The 18,606-nt window shown below is 38.1% G+C and overlaps 1 protein-coding gene across 8 annotated transcripts in view; it reads left to right on the plus strand.

Annotated features, from left to right (window-relative positions):
- rabgap1l (RAB GTPase activating protein 1-like) overlaps nucleotides 1-18,606 on the plus strand; it is a 219,520-nt gene that overhangs the window by 159,835 nt on the left and 41,079 nt on the right. For all 8 annotated transcript variants that reach the window (XR_009656688.1, XM_060941348.1, XM_060941347.1 and 5 more), the window contains 4 exons: nucleotides 1,492-1,566; nucleotides 4,043-4,168; nucleotides 8,294-8,437; nucleotides 13,319-13,360. Coding sequence is in view for 7 of the 8 variants with exons in the window: in XM_060941348.1 (XP_060797331.1) it covers nucleotides 1,492-1,566; nucleotides 4,043-4,168; nucleotides 8,294-8,437; nucleotides 13,319-13,360 (387 nt within the window). In the remaining variant the exon portion in view is untranslated. The remainder of the gene's footprint in view (nucleotides 1-1,491; nucleotides 1,567-4,042; nucleotides 4,169-8,293; nucleotides 8,438-13,318; nucleotides 13,361-18,606) is intronic.

The following is an 18,606-nucleotide window of genomic DNA, read 5'->3' on the forward strand; positions in this document are numbered from 1 at the left end:
AGTTTTTCTTCACAAATTTTCAAGATATGTTAGCGGCAAAAATAAAACTCTTGAGACCCTGTGGTTTTGGCGGGATTCAGTGATGTGCACAACACATCCAGGTCACTAATAAAATTAGTTTTGAGTGTTTTTTACTATTTTTTTGTTTTTGTACTTATAAGTTTGGTACTAAAATACTTCTAGTATCTTGCTTTTTTACAATCGCAATGATGCAACAGAAGTACATAACCATTTCGGAAATGCTTGAGGAAAAGTCACAACAAAATCATGAGTTATCACTTTTTCTCCTTTGAAATTTCAATGCGATAATTTTTGATGCCTGTGAATGAATTGAGCTTACTGAAGCTCAACTTTCAAGTCTTGTGGAGAACCTGGATTATTTGAGGAGATTTTATTATTATTATTATTATTATTATTATTATTATGTTATATATATTTTTTAATTATTCTGTTCAGATTGATTTTGTGCCCTTGCAAATATTTTGTTCATACACAATAACGAGTCAGTGAAGCAAGGTAAACACAAATGTAAAATGCAGCGATGCCTACAAACGCACGAAAGATAAAAGAATTGGTTAAAGCTGCAAGGGGCTTAGAGAACTGAGCATTTTTGTTATCCAGACAGTAAGTAGATCTAGAAGTTGTAGTCTTAAACAAATTCAGTCAAAAAGTTAGGACCAGTAGATCTATAGAAAATCTAGTCACTAACATTAACATTAATGTGTTAGACTAGATCTAATCTGACATTAATATCCTGGAGTAATATTAATTATCGATTAACGTTATTGCTCTCTTGGAAAGCTAGCTGGAACACTGCTGATATTTGACTCAAGGCCAACTGACTAAACAGCTGGAATCAGGTGTGACTCCTGTTTGGTTGGAATGAAAACCTGCAGCCACACTGGCTCATTGTGGATTAGACAGCACTGGTACAACCTGTTACATCAGTATTGTGTATGACATCCTTAAGAAGGAAAAAAAAGACAAAATTGAAGGTAAAGGTTCTGTTTGCTGATGTTAAATCAGCAATACCTGATTAAAACAGTAATGAACTGGATTCCTAAGTGGTGCAACAAAAAAGTTCACCCTGTTTTGGAGAGATGGTAAGTTTGAATCCTGATGATACAGCCACCCATGGAAAGTAGTCCAAGAAAGCAAAATAGGCCTTGCTCTCTGAGTGGGAGGGATCGTGTTACTCGGAGCGACACGAGCCAGTCATGGACGTCTGTGAGCCTTTGACATAGAATAAGCAGCAGTTTGAAAAGGTGATTTTACATGTCTCACAGGAAGCATTTACTAGCCTTCACGGTCCCTGGTTGATAGGGGAGAGTTTAGTAGTGGTTAAGAATTAGCAGAAGCCCAAATTGGAGGAGAAAACAGGTTTAAAAAAGTAATTAATATTTCTTACATGAAAGGTTTGCATGTTGTAGCTGTCACCCTGAAAATGCTTATTTTAAAATGATGTGAACTAACAAGGTTTTTTCTCTCCAGGCTTACTCTGTGCATGACGATGAGATTGGATATTGCCAAGGCCAGTCCTTCCTGGCTGCAGTGTTGCTGTTGCATGTATGTATTCCTTACCTGTACTATTACCATTCAAGGTAAAAGGCAAATTGTGAAGAGAAGCAGTGTGGCAACAATGGGGCATAAAAAAAACAAAAGCAAAACGGAAATATAGCTGCAAGCTACGATTTATGAGGTGCAAACACTCTTTGCAAATAGTACCCCCCAGTGGCCAGTTCATGTCAAGATACAAAGAACAATAAAGAGACCATCGATGAAGAGAATTTATCAGGTGTTGATATTTCAGTGGTAGTTGTGTGAGGTGTCTACTGAAATCTGATTGGCTAAAGTCCATGTTTTTCAAGTAATTAAATAACGATTAAAAATTCAGTGACAGGTTAGCAGAACAATGCAGCACACCAAATTCCATCTCAAAAGGACTTTTGGTTCTTGAGAAAAAAATTAAAATAAAACTGATTTAAACTAAGTTCACCTACTTTCAGTGCCCATGCCCAGTGACCACATTCCAACCATGCCCCAACCTTTGGTGCTTGGACCCCTAATTGAGCAAAATAGCGAGTATGTCTCGAAAAATAGAGCAATTTCAGGGAGTTACAAAAGGTTAAGTGTTAGAAAAGGTTAAACATGGCAGTTATCAATTTTATTTTTCAGCTGTATTTTAACTGAGATGGAATCGCAATAAAAACAATGACAAACCTAACTTTTTTGCAATTTCTCTGTCAAAGGTATGTGGGCCTCACGAGTTGTCTTTTACAGAAAATTGAGCAGCTCTGTTATGGCTGATTTTCTAGGTCAGAAAATTTTAAATAGAAATCTGAAATGAAAGTTTGAGGTTTTTTTTAATGTGTACTCTTTCAACATTCTAACTTTTAAACATTACAAACTGTATGTTTAAGACTGTGCAGTTAATACCTGAAACATTTCTACAGAAGCTCTCCCTTAAACTGGAAGTGTGTTTATGTATGGAGGATTTCTGACCCAGGAAGCCTGGGAGCTGACAGGAATATTCATGTCTTAGGCTGTCTACCTGCAGGAGCCCATTCAGTCCACACACGCACGCACACTGTCTCTGTGATTTAATACCCACCTTAACCTCTCTTCCTCAAATACAGCCACACACATGGTCTGTAACTCGGCACTAGGCAAACACTTTCTACAGCAAAGCATTTCACTTTAACCACATTATGACACAGTATGAGACATCTCACTCGATTTTTCAGACTGTCTCTGCTTTCACACGTTAAATCTTTCACATACAGTTGCTTGGCAATCTCTGTCAAAGCCCCTGGCTCACTAAGGATCTTGTCCTCAATTTCTCAATTTTCTCCCTCTCATCTACCACAAGCCCTTTATGTAACACCAATCTCTCTCGCCTTCTCTGTCTTGCTCCCAGTCTCTCACTGACTCTCATTCATTGACTCTTGGTCACATTCTCAGCATGTCTTTCTCCTTCTTCCAGCTCATGTTGTTTCTGTTATCTCACTCATCCCATCTCAGGCTCTCCACCTAACCTCTCGCTTTTATCTTTGAACCTCCCTCTCAACTTTGGTCTTGTTGCAGTAACTGATTTTTCAGGATTTGAATTTTCTCTTCTAAACCATTTGTATGTTTGTGTTAAAACAGTATTGACTTGCTGGAGATTTTGTCTTTCAGCATCTATTTAGCTAACTGCTATGTATTTTACATGTGATGGAGGTTCTCTTGTTATTGTGTTTGGATTGTTGTTATCCAGGCTTTCAGGAAGAATTCCCTTCAACTGTGAACAGCTTATCTTTATACGAAGGGGTCATCAATTTCCCAAGCACTTTATCACACTAAAGCCCTGGATTAGTTTTAGCTGGAGTCGAGCTGCAGTTTAAGCAGTTACTAGCATCATCTGTCATTCTATATTTGATACAAATTGGCAATGACCTAAGATTTTACAAGAAAAATTACCAAACGCACAGCTTCCTAGTAAGCAGTCCTGTTTGTATCAGCCTCACAGTAATGTACATGCTGTGTTGTTTTTATCGTCACACCTGTTGTGTAATTTGTTTTTGGTCATTTGGCCAAGTTGCACAGACACTTTATCCTGTCCAAATCAGTTAGCCAAATCCCCTAAAATTACATTACTCAAGTTCCTCAGGTCAAGCTAATCCAGCTCAAATACTGCTGTTTATTCACACATTCATTAGTGGGTTTTATCTCCAGAGCATGTACAGTTCAGAAGAGGTCTTGAAATGCAGCACATTGTTTGTGGTTCTAATACAGCCACCTTGTATACTTTGTTCATTTTATAAACTTTAGGTTGGTTAAACATGCATTAAATAACTAGCTAACTGGCTTAATTATGGGTCCATACACCGACGGTTGGGGCATGGTTGGAGTGTTGTCAGTTGGCATGGGCATTGAAATTGGGTGAAGTTAGCTTAAGTCAGCTGTTTTTCAGGAGCCAAAAATCCTCTTGAGCTGGAATTTGGTGTGCTGCATTGTTCTGCTAACCTGTAACTGAATTTCTAATGTTTCTCTGTGTTTGTAGATGCCAGAGGAGCAGGCTTTCTGTGTGCTGGTGAAGATAATGTATGACTACAAACTCAGGGATCTCTACAGGAACAATTTTGAGGATCTACACTGCAAGTTCTACCAGTTGGAGCGCCTGATACAGGTTAATACAATCAAAATGTTCCCTTCAGTCAGTAAAAATGTGCTATTGACTTGTGCTTAAAACGTTGTAATCAAATAGACTTTATCATGTGATTCAACCTGAATCTGATGTGGATAATGCTCTTATATATACACAAACTGGAAGGTATGCTTATTAATTTTATTTTGTTGATTGACTAGTTGCACACTCATGGTTTTTAGTAAATGCCAGTGTAACATAAATGAGTGACTGAATGATTTCATTAATGAAAATGTTAAGGAAAACTGAATAATCAAAATATGAAATATTGAAATGATCAGTGGCAGATTAAAGGCAATGCAAAAAAAACCAAACCTGTTAAGTCAGAAATAGACATTACATACCAAATATTAAATTCACACTAACTTGATTTTTTGACTAGCCACTTGAATTGAAAGTGCCTGAAACTCAAATGCAGTTGGCCTATAAATAATGTCAACTTGAATTTAATGAAAGTTTTCATAAAAATGAGTGGAAAGCTCAGGAATAAACCGCTTGTTGGATTGATCCAACAAACAGCCAAAGTCTCACTATACACATTTACATAATGAGCCTAATATTTGAATAGTTGAATTATATTCATAAAATGAAACTGGAGGGGGGCTGTGGAATTAAAAACCAAATTGGGTAACAGGTCTGACCCTACTTCAATCAAAACTTAGGTGGAGCATTGGAGGTGGGAGAAACGGGTATTATAGAAGTGTTTCTACAAGCAGGAAATTCTTTGATATGTAGTAAGATTATCTCCAGAATGTACAACCATTTTCATCAGGACAGACTCAACTATACACTGTATATTTGGGAGAAGGAGTGCAAGTTGGAGAAGAATAGGAAAGATTATGTAAATTACAATGGCCATCAACATGTACAACTAACTAGTGAGAATTTAGTTGGAAAAATCTTGCAAGTTTTTTTTTTTTTTTAAACCATGCCCCTACAAAAAATGAAATGAAGGAATTGGCATGGGAGGATGATGATTATGTGGATTAAATGAAGCCAGTCACTTCCATGTTTTCTGGGAATGCCCTATTCTAGTCTCATGCTGGTGGGAGATTCACTTGAAAGCTCCTTTTGAGGTTTCAGCATCCTTTTCAAGTTTGAGGCACTATACGTGGGAAACGTTAGGGGAGTGTGGGGAGACTTGGGACAGATTGTATTCCCATAAATGAATTTCAACCAATCAGGTTTTAGATTACATCAGAAGTTAGATGTTGCCTCTTAGAGTAACCTACTTCCTTTGGAGCCACAAAGCTGGACACTGCAGTGAGATCTGTGCAGTTCCATGTTTTGTTTGATAAAAGTATTTATTTTCTACTTCGCTTCCAACTCCATTCTGTGGTGTAATGTACGCTGGTGAATTTGGGATTTGTTAGAAATTAAAGTATGTGATCTACAGTTACCATATATAGTATTATTTATTAAACTTAAATCCAGGTTTAAACATTTAAGGATTTTTTTCAAAATGACCAGGAGGGGAGAGTTGGGGCAGTTCAGCCCCCCCCCCGGTTTACAAATATAAAATTGTTTAACAGTTTTTATTAAAATGTGGGCGTGTACCTGCATGAGGATTAAGTTTATTTCATTCCTTCTTGAGAATGGAACTGTTTTGTCTCATCAGGTTTTGGGTAAACTGACATTTATCTCTCACTGTACCAGCATTGTGTGTTCATATGTTACAAGTTTTGATGATAAAATTAAACATGTAGGCCTAGGTATTATATTTTTGTTCCATGTCTCCCCTCATTGTCTCATGTCTGTCTGGAAAAAAAAAAAGACAGTGAAGCCATTATGACCACTGACAGGTGACGTGAATAAGGGGTGGGATATATTAGGCAGCAAGAGAACAGTTAGTTCTTGAAGTTGATGTGTTGGAAGCAGGAAAAATGTGCAAGCATAAGGATCTGAGCGACTTTGATGAGGGCCAAATTGTGATGGCTAGATGCCTGGGTCTGAGCATCTCCAAAATGGCACATCTTGTGGAGTGTTACCGGTATGCAGTGGTTAGTACCTACCAAAAGTGGTCCAAGGAAGGACAACCAGTGAATCGGCAACAAGGTCATGGGTGTTGAAGGCTCATTGAGTCGCGTGGTGCACAAAGGCTAGTTTATGGTCCAGTCCCACAGAAGAGCCACTGTAGCACAAACAGCTGAAAAGGTTAATGCTGGCTAAAATAGAAAGGTGTGAGAATGTGATGTATTTTCATTTGTCTTATTTTTATTCTAACCTTTGCAACGTGTAAGGTGAAAACACTTTTTTGTTTGTTTGGAAGTTTGGTTACTTAAAGGTAAACCTTTGGCCATAGTGAAGAATTGACAGATATTCTCAAGTTCAAAAGGATATGTTTTGTCTGACAGTGAGATCTGAATTAGGAAGGAATGTATAAGGGTGTGTGTGTGTGTGTGTGTGTGTGTGTTTAATTGGAAGTATTAAGGAACTGGAAAGGTGTCATGTTGAGTGTACTCTTGTCAAAACTCAGATGATCAAAAAAAAAAAAGGGTAACATTCTGTGTAAACTGTGAAAATAGGACGTATCTTACAAGATGAACTTGCAGAGCACAATGTCTTGTAAGCTGTTAGTGCAACACCTCTGCAAAATGGGTTTTAATTTTGTGTTGAAATTTGAAATGCAGTTATCACCCAAACTGACTTCTTTTGAGCACTCAGCCCAATGCAGTTAGTATTGATAAGTTCCCCCAAGACTAGAGTGTTAACATTGATCGGTGTGTGTGTGTGTGTGTGTATATATACTAAGTAACTTTAAAAACGCACAATGGAATTCAACACGATATCACTTTAGATCCATGCATATATTTGAAATTTATGATATTGTATGTAATGCACGCACATCTTGAAACATCGATAAAGGACATTTATTGTCAAACTCAAGAATTAATTCACAATAAAAAAATTCAAAGTGACAGTTGGTCCATGTTCGGACCGTCATGCTGGAGATTCTGGGTCTGTGTCGTCCAGGGGTCTCAGCAGCAGTGACTGAGGGTGTCAGGAATCTGTCACGGAGGTGAGCTAGCCTGATGTGCTGATCCTGAACTGGCGTCGTGACTCGAGGCTGACCAGGGCGTGGACGATCCCTGGTGCTCCCTGTCTGTCTGTAACGCTGACTCAAACGGGAAATGGTCGAATGATGAACACCGAAGTGCCGGGCGACCTCTGTCTGTGTACTTCCGGCACGCAACATCCCAATGGCCTGTTCACGTTGATTTTGGCTTAGGCGTGGTATCTTCAATAATGACAATTTTCCCATCATTTCCCCCGGGTATTTATAGGCAAGATTGTGTGTGTACAGTGTATGCAAAATTTGTTTGAAAATTAAAGCCTGTCCATGTCATTGACTACCCGAGTCATATTGTACGTTATTGAGTACAACTCCCTTAAATTCTGATTTGAGCACAGATTTGGAACTTATTCGGGCAGAACGAAGTTATTTTTCCATTGTGATATATTTCTTTTCTTCTTGAGATAAACTCAGCACGAATTCAGCAATTTTTATCAATGTGCGTTTTTAAAGTTACTTAGTGTGTATGTATATATATATATATATATATATATATATATATACACACACACACGCGCGCACATACATGCACAGAGCTGTGTAGGAAGTTGTGCTGGGCAAGCAGTAGGCTCTCTGTAAGAATTCCCATCTTTAGCAGCCTTTTTTTTTTTTTAAACTAGTTTCTATTCTTAGTGCTTGGGCTACATCCCCACTCTCTCTGATCAAATGTAGACCTGGAGAGGGGGAAAAGATTCTTTTGCTGCCTCATTTATGTGTGCTGCTTGTGTGAAGAGGTCATTTTGAGAAGCTTATTAAAGAGATGAGTTGAATCCCGTGGGATGAGTGACGAAACACCTTCAGCTTTATGCAATTAATTATTGCCTTGACTTATTACTACCAGACTTATTCATTCAGGGTTTTATTTATTTTTTATTTTATGCCTTGCTTATTCTTGAAGTTCCAGTATAATTTCCAGGTAAAATTGGCATGACGCTACACTGCTTAGCCCAAAAAAGAAATTTTTTTTCCCAAACAGTGTGAGTAATAGGACTTCTCTTAATTGTTTTGTCTGTTTCTTTATTTTGTGTGTACAGGAGCAGCTCCCAGATTTGTGGTCTCACTTCCAGGATCTTAATCTGGAGGCTCATATGTATGCCTCCCAGTGGTTTCTGACCCTCTTCACTGCCAAGTTCCCCCTCTGCATGGTCTTCCACATCACCGATCTGCTGCTGTGTGAGGTACACAAACCACTCAGTGACTTCAGCAATTATGTCCATTACATAGCATCAGGAATTTACTTTAGGAGCAGAAGATAATAGAGGAGCAGTTGTGCATTTTTCAGCGTTGTGTGAGCAAATAATACATGAAGGAATGCTGTATTTCATCGTGTAGAAAAAAGTTAGTTATGCTGCTATATATATATTCTATTTTTAAAAGCAATAGTTTGGTGAAAATGACATTTAAATCAGCCAAGACATGTTTGGTGTCCGTTGCACCTGTTTAGTTTTGTACTGAAGCCACAACGCTTAATTGACTAACAAATAATGGAAGTTTATAGCCATCTGCTTAGCATTGTGTCTATATCAGAACACACACACACACACACACACCTCAAACCATGTTGAGTTATCCAGTGTGTCTGTGTTTTCTGACATCACAAGCATAGCTTCATCTCTAAGCTAAAACCCACAGTAGTTTCATATCACACTGCACAAGCAACAGACTCCGATGTGGCCCAAGCCTTTAGGATGGAGTTGTAGGGAAATTTTCTGGATGATAAGTTCCAGTTTAATTTGCAGATATTTTTTAATGCAGACTGTTTTTCTGATGTATACAAACTGTTTTATAAAACATGTTGTATTACTGAGACAAACAGTGGCATTTGAGGTGACTTGGCATGATGCAAAACTGATGGCTGTAAACTTCACATAATTGTAATCTATATGAAACTCAAAGCTTCAGTTGAAAAGCTTAGGAAGCAAATTTCAAATGTGGACATCTTGGAAGATCAAATAAATTTGGTGTGTGGAGAAAAACTATACATTTAATTCGTAAAACTATTTCTTTAATTGAACCAGAATATTGAATACGATCATGAGACATTGAGCTGCTGTTTATTAGTTTGTCATTCTTCTTTTTTTTTTTTTTTATCCTGACAAATTACATGTGAAGGAACACCATTTATTATTTTATACATTTTCTATTTAATATTGCCTAGTCATGCACTGGTTTTGGTTCACTCTGTCAAACGGAAATCTCTTTGAGAGTCACTAAAGTCTCTCTTCTCTGACTTCTTTAAAATTGGTTTATGTTCTCCAAAACCTGTGCATTGGCTCTTTATGTTCCTTTGAGAGCTTTTTGGTCTTTTCTTTGCTGTTCATTCAGCGAGGTTGTAGCCTGCAGCAGAATAATTAAAAATTTCCTTGGTCTGTCTCAGTCATTGAGTCTCATGATGAGAATCTGTTAGACGTGTCTAAGAGCACGTCTTCATTTTTCTGCCTCTCTGCCCATTTATCCCGCTCTTTGTCCTTTATCTGTCTTCTGTCATTTATTCTTTACCTCAAGTTACCTTTTGTAATATAGTCACCTTTCCACTTTTTCTCTGGTCTTAGAGTCTGGCTTTGTTTATTAATTCTCTCAAAGGATAAGAGTTTCTGATGACCAAGAAGCTCGAGGAATTGTAGCTGTTCTTGCAAAATGTTTTGAATTGTAGAACGTAGTGCTGTTTCTGTTGGACCACTTTTTAATAAGACACAATGAAAACACACAAAGAGCCATTTCAGGGAGTTGCAAAGGTGTGTGTATATACACACACACACACTCCAATTTAATTAGGTATACCTGCTCATTCATGCAGTTATTTAATAGCCAGTCATGTAGCAGCAGCGCAATGCATAAAATCATGGAGGTACAGGTCAAGACCTTCAGTTAATGTTGACCTCAAACATCAGAATGAAGAAAAATGGTCATCTTTGTGACTTTGATCATTGCAGGGTTGTTGGTATCAGATGGGCTGGTTTGAATAATTATGAAACTGCTGATCTCCTGGGATTTTCACATGCAACAGTCTCTAGAGCTTACACAGAATGGTATGAAAAACAAAAACAGTGCATTATCAACAGTTAAGTCAAGTTTATTTGTGTAGCGCTTTTAACAACAGACATTGTCATAAAGCAGCTTTATAGGAACTTGTACTTTAAAGGTAGACTGCCTTTCAGATTTTTCAAGTGTAGGTCATAAAGAATTTTCCCTGTTACCCAATTATTTTTGTTTAGTGGACCGAAAACTACTGAATTCGAATCACAGACTTCCTATTTTATTTTATTATTTACTGATTGATTGATTGACTGACTGAATAATTAATGAATTATTTGCCGCTATTTTTGCCTGCTTCAACATGACCCGATTCAAGATTACTACGTCATGCATCACGTAGTGGGCTTTCCCTGTTCGTGTAAGGCATTGTGGGATACAAATTTGAAACAGGAGAGAACAATGGAGGACGTGAGTGTGCAAATGAAATGTAGAAGACTGACTACAGTAACAGAAAGCGAGAAGAAAAGACGTTATGTTGCAAAGGAAAGGAAACGCAGGACCAAACTAATAAATATCGGCGGTCAGCGAGCACCTCGGTGTGATCAGTTTTTCATTTAGCAACAGAATGATGTAACTGTCAGTGCACGGTCAAGGTAAACCTGTAGATGGCAGTGATGCAACACTGTGGATGCCAACTGCCGTAAAACCTAAAAGAGGAAGAAGGTAGTAAACCTGTGCATGTGCACAAGGACTTCCTCTGTCTGCTTGACCGTGCGAAGTGAGTGATTTCATGCACGTTATTGGCAAGGGAATCCCCTCAAATTAAATAACTTCCCAGCCACAGAATGGCCTGGGTTTTTTTGTTTGTTTGTTTTTTAATAAATTTATTTATTTTTGGAGATATTACAGAAATATACATATCACCCTCACCAAATTTCAGAGGGAACTAAATTTCACCAAGTTTATGAAATCGAAAGACCGTCTAGCTTTAAACATATGAGCTAATTTTATCCCTAATAAATTTATTTATCCAGTACTGTGGGTGGAAACGCCTTGTTGATACAAGAGATCAGAGAAAAATGACCAGATTTGTTTGAACTCCCAGGAAGGATATAGTAACTCATATAATCACTTTAAAAACTGTGCTGAGCAGAAAAGCATCTCAGCATGTGCAAAACATGAAGTGCATGGGTTACAACAGCAGAAAACCACTTTGGGTTCCACTACTGTCGCCGGAAAACAGAAATCTGAGGCTATCATAGGCGCATACTCACCCAAACTGGACAGTCTTCAGCTGCTCAGTTTTGTTGAGACTGTGCCCATAATAGCAAATTCTTGTTCCTGGCTGATCCTATTAATAGACAACTTCTAGGAGTGTTTTACAGTTGTTCTTTTTGCCTATAGATGGGGTAGTGGGATTAAAGAATGACGGCATACTTTTTATCAGTTTATCATTACTTTTAATATTGTGGAAAGTCCATGAAACAAGTTAGTTCTTGTTAGCACTTTTCTTTATAGCAGGTATTAACAGTCCTTTCTTCACTAGCTGCTTTTCTTTCTCTTATTTGAATCTAATAAGATGAAAAACGTGCAGTTTTTCATGTTACCAAGAAACCAAAACATGAAAAGTCCTCTGTCCTGAACAATTTTCCTGTGGTAATAATTTGATTTTAACTGAACCGAATCACATTGGATCAGGCGTGAATTGAATCGTATCAGTGCTGAACCATATTGTATCATCATAGGGAATTATATTGAACTGTTACTTTTTTAACTGCATCATTTTTGTATTATATCATATACAACATATTGAGATTTATGTCATCTTTTCTAAGGGCAGAGCTAATTTCTGAGCTGAAAAGCTATAAAAATAAGTCTGAGATGAAGAAACTAGCCAAATACCCTCCATGGCAGTATTAGAGCTTAATTAGAATTGTTAAATGGTTTTGAAATTATGTGAAACACTTTTAAACATAACATATAGAACCTTTAAGACCATCCACCTTCAAGAAGAAGGGATGAACAAACAGCTATGAGCTTAAATTCATGTTTTATTATGAGGTATGGTAACTTTAACGTCAGTCTCTTTTGTTGTGCAGTGTGTGTGGGGGTGGGTGGAGGGAGGTGAGGGGGAATGGAGCTGCCTCATTCCCTGCAAAGCACAAACACACATTGTTTCCCCACAATTCCTATCTAGCCTCCTGGCGCCATCTAGGGTCAGGTTTGTCCGGGTTGCTCATCCAAGTTATTAATAGAGTGGGGGAATATTTTTAGCTCTGTGTTGCCATGTGAACGGGTTGTCTGAGCGATGTTTGAGACGGATGTTCCCATGTGGAGCTGAGTTCAGCACCGTATCTCCCCTTGCTACTGTGATAGCACCTGCGCGCTCGTGCTCTCTCTCTCTCTCTCTCTCTCTCTCTCTCTCTCTCTCTCTCACACTCTCACTCTCTCTCTCACACACACACACACACACACACACTCTCTCTCTCTCTCTCTCTCTCTCTCTCTCTCTCTCTCTCTCTCACACCGCCCACAGTTCAGCTTCTGTCCATCCTTCACTCTGCATGCACACATTCACCTGTCTATCATTCAGGCTTCATCTGATATTTGCTTCTCCTCCTCCTCTTCTCAACAGTCACTCTCTCGTTCATTATATTGCTGAGCCATTTCTGGGCATGCAGATTTCCTCTACATAGTAACCTTCATTTGCATATTGTGTTAAGAAATTCAGCTGGAAGTCAGCACTGTTTTATTTAACAAGTCCTCGCTTCCCAATATACGATCTCATCCATGCTTCTGACCTCAGCACATACAATTAGCTCTGGTTCATCTGTTTTATTAAGTTGCTGTGCTTATTTCTGCTCAATAAGTGCAAATAAACAACCACATATCAGGAACAAAAAATAAATTAACTCATAAATGAAGGCTCATTCATAGCCTTCTTATTATAGCACATATTATTCTGTAGTGTAAAAAATCTCAAGTATAAGAAAAAGAAAAGAAAATGCTGAAATAAACATTCATGTCTGTGCTCTGATAGCATGCTTTGTGCTCCTTACACCTCTTTGTGAATCTCCCTGCAGGGCCTGAACATTATCTTCAATGTGGCACTGGCTCTATTGAAGGTAAGGAAATTATTTTTTAAATAATTAAAACGCAGCATTAAAGCTCTATAGGCAAATGGTGATGTATTGCTGTCATAATAAGACCTACAGTACAATATAAAAATAAGACCTACAATCTACACAATAAGACCTATGATAGAATGGATATTTTCTACACTAATTCAGCCTCCCTAATCTATACACACTCGTATTCAATAGATTTATACAATAATACAATATGCTTTCTCAATTAGCATTTTTTCAATGACAGAAACAGTGCTGCATTTTGTTTCTGTTTAAAAAAGAAATGCACATGTTACTTCTAACAACACTATCACTGAGTCTTCGCTAGTTCAGGCTAATTAGCTATTATTATTATTGTTGTTGTTGTTCAGTTTATTTCTCAACATGTAGTCAATCTATGGCAAAGAGGAGGCGGTTTGCCTGAGCTTCCCGCTGAAAGACAGAAAATTAAGAGTAGTGCTTATGCGAAGTGTGCAGCTGTGGTCAAACTGTGACTGACCGATCTGTGACATTGAATAACAATGAATGCCCCAAAACTAACACAAATATCTTTAGTTACTTTGCAACATAAATTAACATTGAATTATCTGAGATTTATCATTAAGCTCTCCAACAAGACTTTTTTCTATTACTTCTTTGTTCTCCATGTTCTCTTCAATGAATATTTCTCTTCCTCTTTTATTGCTTAGCCTGCTTTTCTTTCCCTTTTTTTTCTTCCTACATAAAGCAACCTTGAGTTTGTGAAAGGCGCTTATATACAGTGGTGGGCAAAAGTTTACATACCCCAACAGAATGTTTCGTTTCTTGCCTATTTCTAAGAGAAATTGAATGATAATACACAACCTTTATTTCACTTGTGGTTAATGGTTGGCTGAAGCTATTTATTGCATTCATTACTGCGTGTACTCTGAAAACCATGAAAACAACAAAAACTACCTAAATGACCCTGATCAAAAGTTTACATACCCCTGTGAATTGGCCTGAAAACCTGTACACAATTTGACATAAACAGGACTGAATGGCAATTAAAGGCAACTACCTTCACCTGTGATCTGTTTTCTTCTAATTAGTGGGTGAAAATAAAAGTCAGTAAATTGCTGGACTTTTGAGAGAACCTTTTATCCCTCATCCAGTGCTGCGCGTCATCTTTGAGATTGAGCCATGGGAAAATCAAAGGAATTGTCAAAGGACCTGCGTGAAAAGGTAGTTGAACTTTATAAATCAGGGAAGGGATATAAGAAAATATCAAAGCAATTAAAAATGTCAGTCAGCACTGTTCAAACAATAATCAAGAAGTGGAAAGTCAGGGGCTCTGTAGACACCAAAGCCCGTTCAGGTAGACCAAGAAAAATTTCACCCACCACTGCTAGAAGAATTGTGCGTGATGTAAAGAAGAAGCCCCAAATAACATCCGGTGAACTTCGAGATTCTCTGAAACAAGTTGATGTGGATGTTTCAAAGAGTACAATTAGGAGACTCTTGAGAAGAAATGGGCTGCATGGGAGAGTTGCCAGAAGAAAGCCCCTTCTATGCAAATACCACAAAGAAGCCCGTCTACGATATGCCAGACTGCACAGAGACACACCCCAAACCTTCTGGCAAAAAGTTGTGTGGAGTGATGAGACCAAAATTGAACTTTTTGGGCACAACACTAAATGCTACATCTGGCGAGGAATCAACAAGGCCTATGATGAAAAGTACACCATTCCCACAGTGAAACATGGTGGTGGATCTCTGATGTTTTGGGGATGTGTGAACTACAAAGGCACTGGAAATTTGGTAAGAGTTGATGGCAGGATGAATGCAGTCACTTATCAAAAAATACTGGAGGAAAATCTACACGCCTCAGCCCGGAAGCTGCGCATAGGACAAACTTGGACATTCCAGCACGACAATGATCCAAAACACAAGGCCAAATCAACTTGTCAGTGGCTACAACAGCATAAAGTGAAGGTCTTAGAGTGGCCATCTCAGTCTCCTGACCTCAACATTATTGAGCCACTCTGGGGAGACCTCAAACGTGCAGTCCATGCAAGACAGCCCCAGACTTTACAGGAACTGGAGGCTTTTTGCCAAGAAGAATGGGCAGCTTTACCATCTGAAAAGATAGAGAGACTCATTGACAACCATCACAAAAGACTTCAAGCTGTTATTGATGTTAAAGGGGGAAATACACAGTATTAAGAATTGGGGTATGTAAACTTTTGATCAGGGTCATTTGTGTAGTTTTTTTGTTGTCATAATGGTTTAAAAAGAGTTAACATTTTCTTGACATTTTCTTGACAATAAATGGCTTCAGCCAACCATTAACCACAAGTGAAATAAAGGTTTTTGTGTATTATCATTCAATTTCTCTTAGAAATAGCCAAGAAACAAAACATTCTGTTGGGGTAAGTAAACTTTTGCCCACCACTGTAAATGTAACTGTTATTACTATTATAAATAAATAAATTCACACTAATATATAATTCATTCTCATTATCTCTAGCCGCTTTATCCTGTTCTACAGGGTCACAGGCAAGCTGGGGCCTATCCCAGCTGACTATGGGCGAAAGGCGGGGTACACCCTGGACAAGTCGCCAGGTCATCACAGGGCTGACACACAGACACAGACAACCATTCACGCTCACATTCACACCTACGGTCAATTTAGAGTCACCAGTTAACCTAACCTGCATGTCTTTGGACTGTGGGGGAAACCGGAGCACCCGGAGGAAACCCACGCGGACACGGGGAGAACATGCAAACTCCACACAGAAAGGCCCTCGCTGGCCACGGGGCTCGAACCCGGGGCTCGAACCCAGACCTTCTTGATGTGAGGCGACAGCGCTAACCACTACACCACCGTGCCGCCCATATATATGTAATATATTATTGCATCTCAAAAAATTAGAATATTGTGAAAAAGCTCAATATTTTCCATCAGTTATTTAAGAAAGTGAAAATTTTATATATTATAGACTCTTTACACAAACTAAAATGTTTCAAGCATTTTTCTATTTTAATTTTAATCAGTATGGCATACAGTACAAAAACATAAAAAAAATCTCAAAATATTAGAATATTTCATTTTGAGTTTGAGTAAAACAGTATGAACACAGGGTGTCTCTCGGTCTAGTTCAGTACATACAACCACAATCATGGGGAAGACTGCTGACTTGACTGTTGTCCAGAAGATGATCACTGATGCCCTCCACAAGGAGGGTAAGCCACAAAAGGTCATTGCTGAAAAGGGTGGCTGGAAAAGGTGCACAAGCAACAGGGATGGCTGCAGTCTTGAGAGGATTGTCAAGAAACATTGATTCAAGAACTTGGGAGAGCTTCACAAGGAGTGGACTGAGGCTGGTGTCAGTGTATCAAGACCCATCACGAACAGACATCTTCAGGAAAGGGGTACAACTTTCGCATTCCTAATATCAAGCTACTCCTGAGCCAGAGACAATGTCAGAAGTGTCTTATCTGGGCTAAGGAGAGAAAGAAAAGGACTGTTGCTCAGTGGTCCAAAGTCCTCTTTTCATATGAAAGTATATTTTGCATTTAATTTGGAAATCACGGTTCTAGAGTCTGGAGGAGGAGTGGAGAGGTACAGAATCCAAGGTGTTTGAAGCCCAGTGTGAAGTTTCCACAGTCTGTGATGATTTGGGGTGCCATGTCATCTGCTGGTGTTGGTCCACTGTATTTTATCAAGTCCAAAGTCAACACAGCCATCTACCAGGAGATTTTAGAGCACTTCATGCTTCCATCTGCTGACGAGCTTTTTGGAGATGCTGATTTCCTTTTCCAGCAGGACTTAGCACCTGCCCACAGTGCCAAAACTACTACCAAATGGTTTGCTGACCATGATATTACTGTGTTTGATTGGCCAGCCAACTTGCCTGACCTGAACCCCGTAGAGAACCTATGGGGTATTGTCAAGAGGAAGATGAGAAACACCCGACCCAAAAATACAGATACGCTGAAGGCCACTATCAAAGCGACCTGGGCTTCAATAACACCTCAGCAGTGCCACAGACTGATCACCTCCATGCCACACCGCATTGATACAGTAATTCATGGTAAAGGAGCCCCAACCAAGTATTGAGTGTATAAATGAATATACTTTTCAGAAGTTGGACATTTCTGTATTGTAAATCCTTTTTTTTGATTGATCTTAGGGAATATTCTAATAATTTGAGATACTGGATTTCTGATTTTCATGAGCGATAAGCCATAATCATCAAAATTAAAACAAAAAAGGCTTTAAATATTTCACTTTACATGTAATGAATATAGAATATATGAAAGTTTACCTTTTTGAATTAAATTATGAAAAAAAGGAACTTTTTCATGATATTCTAATTTTTTGAGATGCACTTGTGTGTGTATGTGTGTGTATATGTGTGTGTGTATATATATATATATATATATATATATATATATATATATATATATATATATATATATATATATATTTTTTTTTTTTTTTTTTGTGACCTGATTGCTTGACCTCATTCACTGCTTTTCTGAAAATTTGCATCTATTTCCTCTAGCATTACATGGAAAAAAGGAAAAAACCTGGTGTGAAAGCAGTCTAATGCTAGTTTGTAATGTTCAGAAGTGTTTCTCAATCTGTAATAATCAAGTTAATTTTGTCAATTCTGCTGTATGTACAGGACATAGATGGGATTGAAATATCGTTTCTCTCAGACCCCCAGTGTAAACATAAATACACAAAAGTATAAAACAATCTAAAAAAAAATAGTGTGTGTGTATGTATATATTTATGGCACACACATACAAAAGCCATACAAGCAGAGATAGTGCTAGTGGAAATAGTAATAATCATAGTGGAAATAATCATCATATCCTTTCAAAGATGTGCAAAATTTTAATGCAATAAATGTCTTTGTTTCAGGCTTTTGTTTACATTTTCCTGTCTAGAAATGGGCTCTACAAGGAGTAGAAGGCTTTAAAGCAATTAACCAGGAAATTTAGAAATTCCGGGGTTATGAAATGTCATCATTAAACATTAATACAAGATGTTCTAGACAAAAAAAATTAAGCAGACTTTAGCTTAAAAAAACATGTTAAAGTTGTAACATCAGTCCATTGGGCCATTTCCCTGGGTGCGGCCACACTGGAATAGCCAGATACATGAATGTATTATGAGATGAAAACGAAGGTGGCGTAGGATTCCACATGACAGCATACCATGTCACGCATCAAATGGATGGAGCATAAACAGGTACACATATATTTTTTAA

Source organism: Neoarius graeffei, chromosome 15, assembly GCF_027579695.1.
Source record: "Neoarius graeffei isolate fNeoGra1 chromosome 15, fNeoGra1.pri, whole genome shotgun sequence".
In the NCBI taxonomy this organism is placed as follows: Eukaryota; Metazoa; Chordata; class Actinopteri; order Siluriformes; family Ariidae; genus Neoarius; species Neoarius graeffei.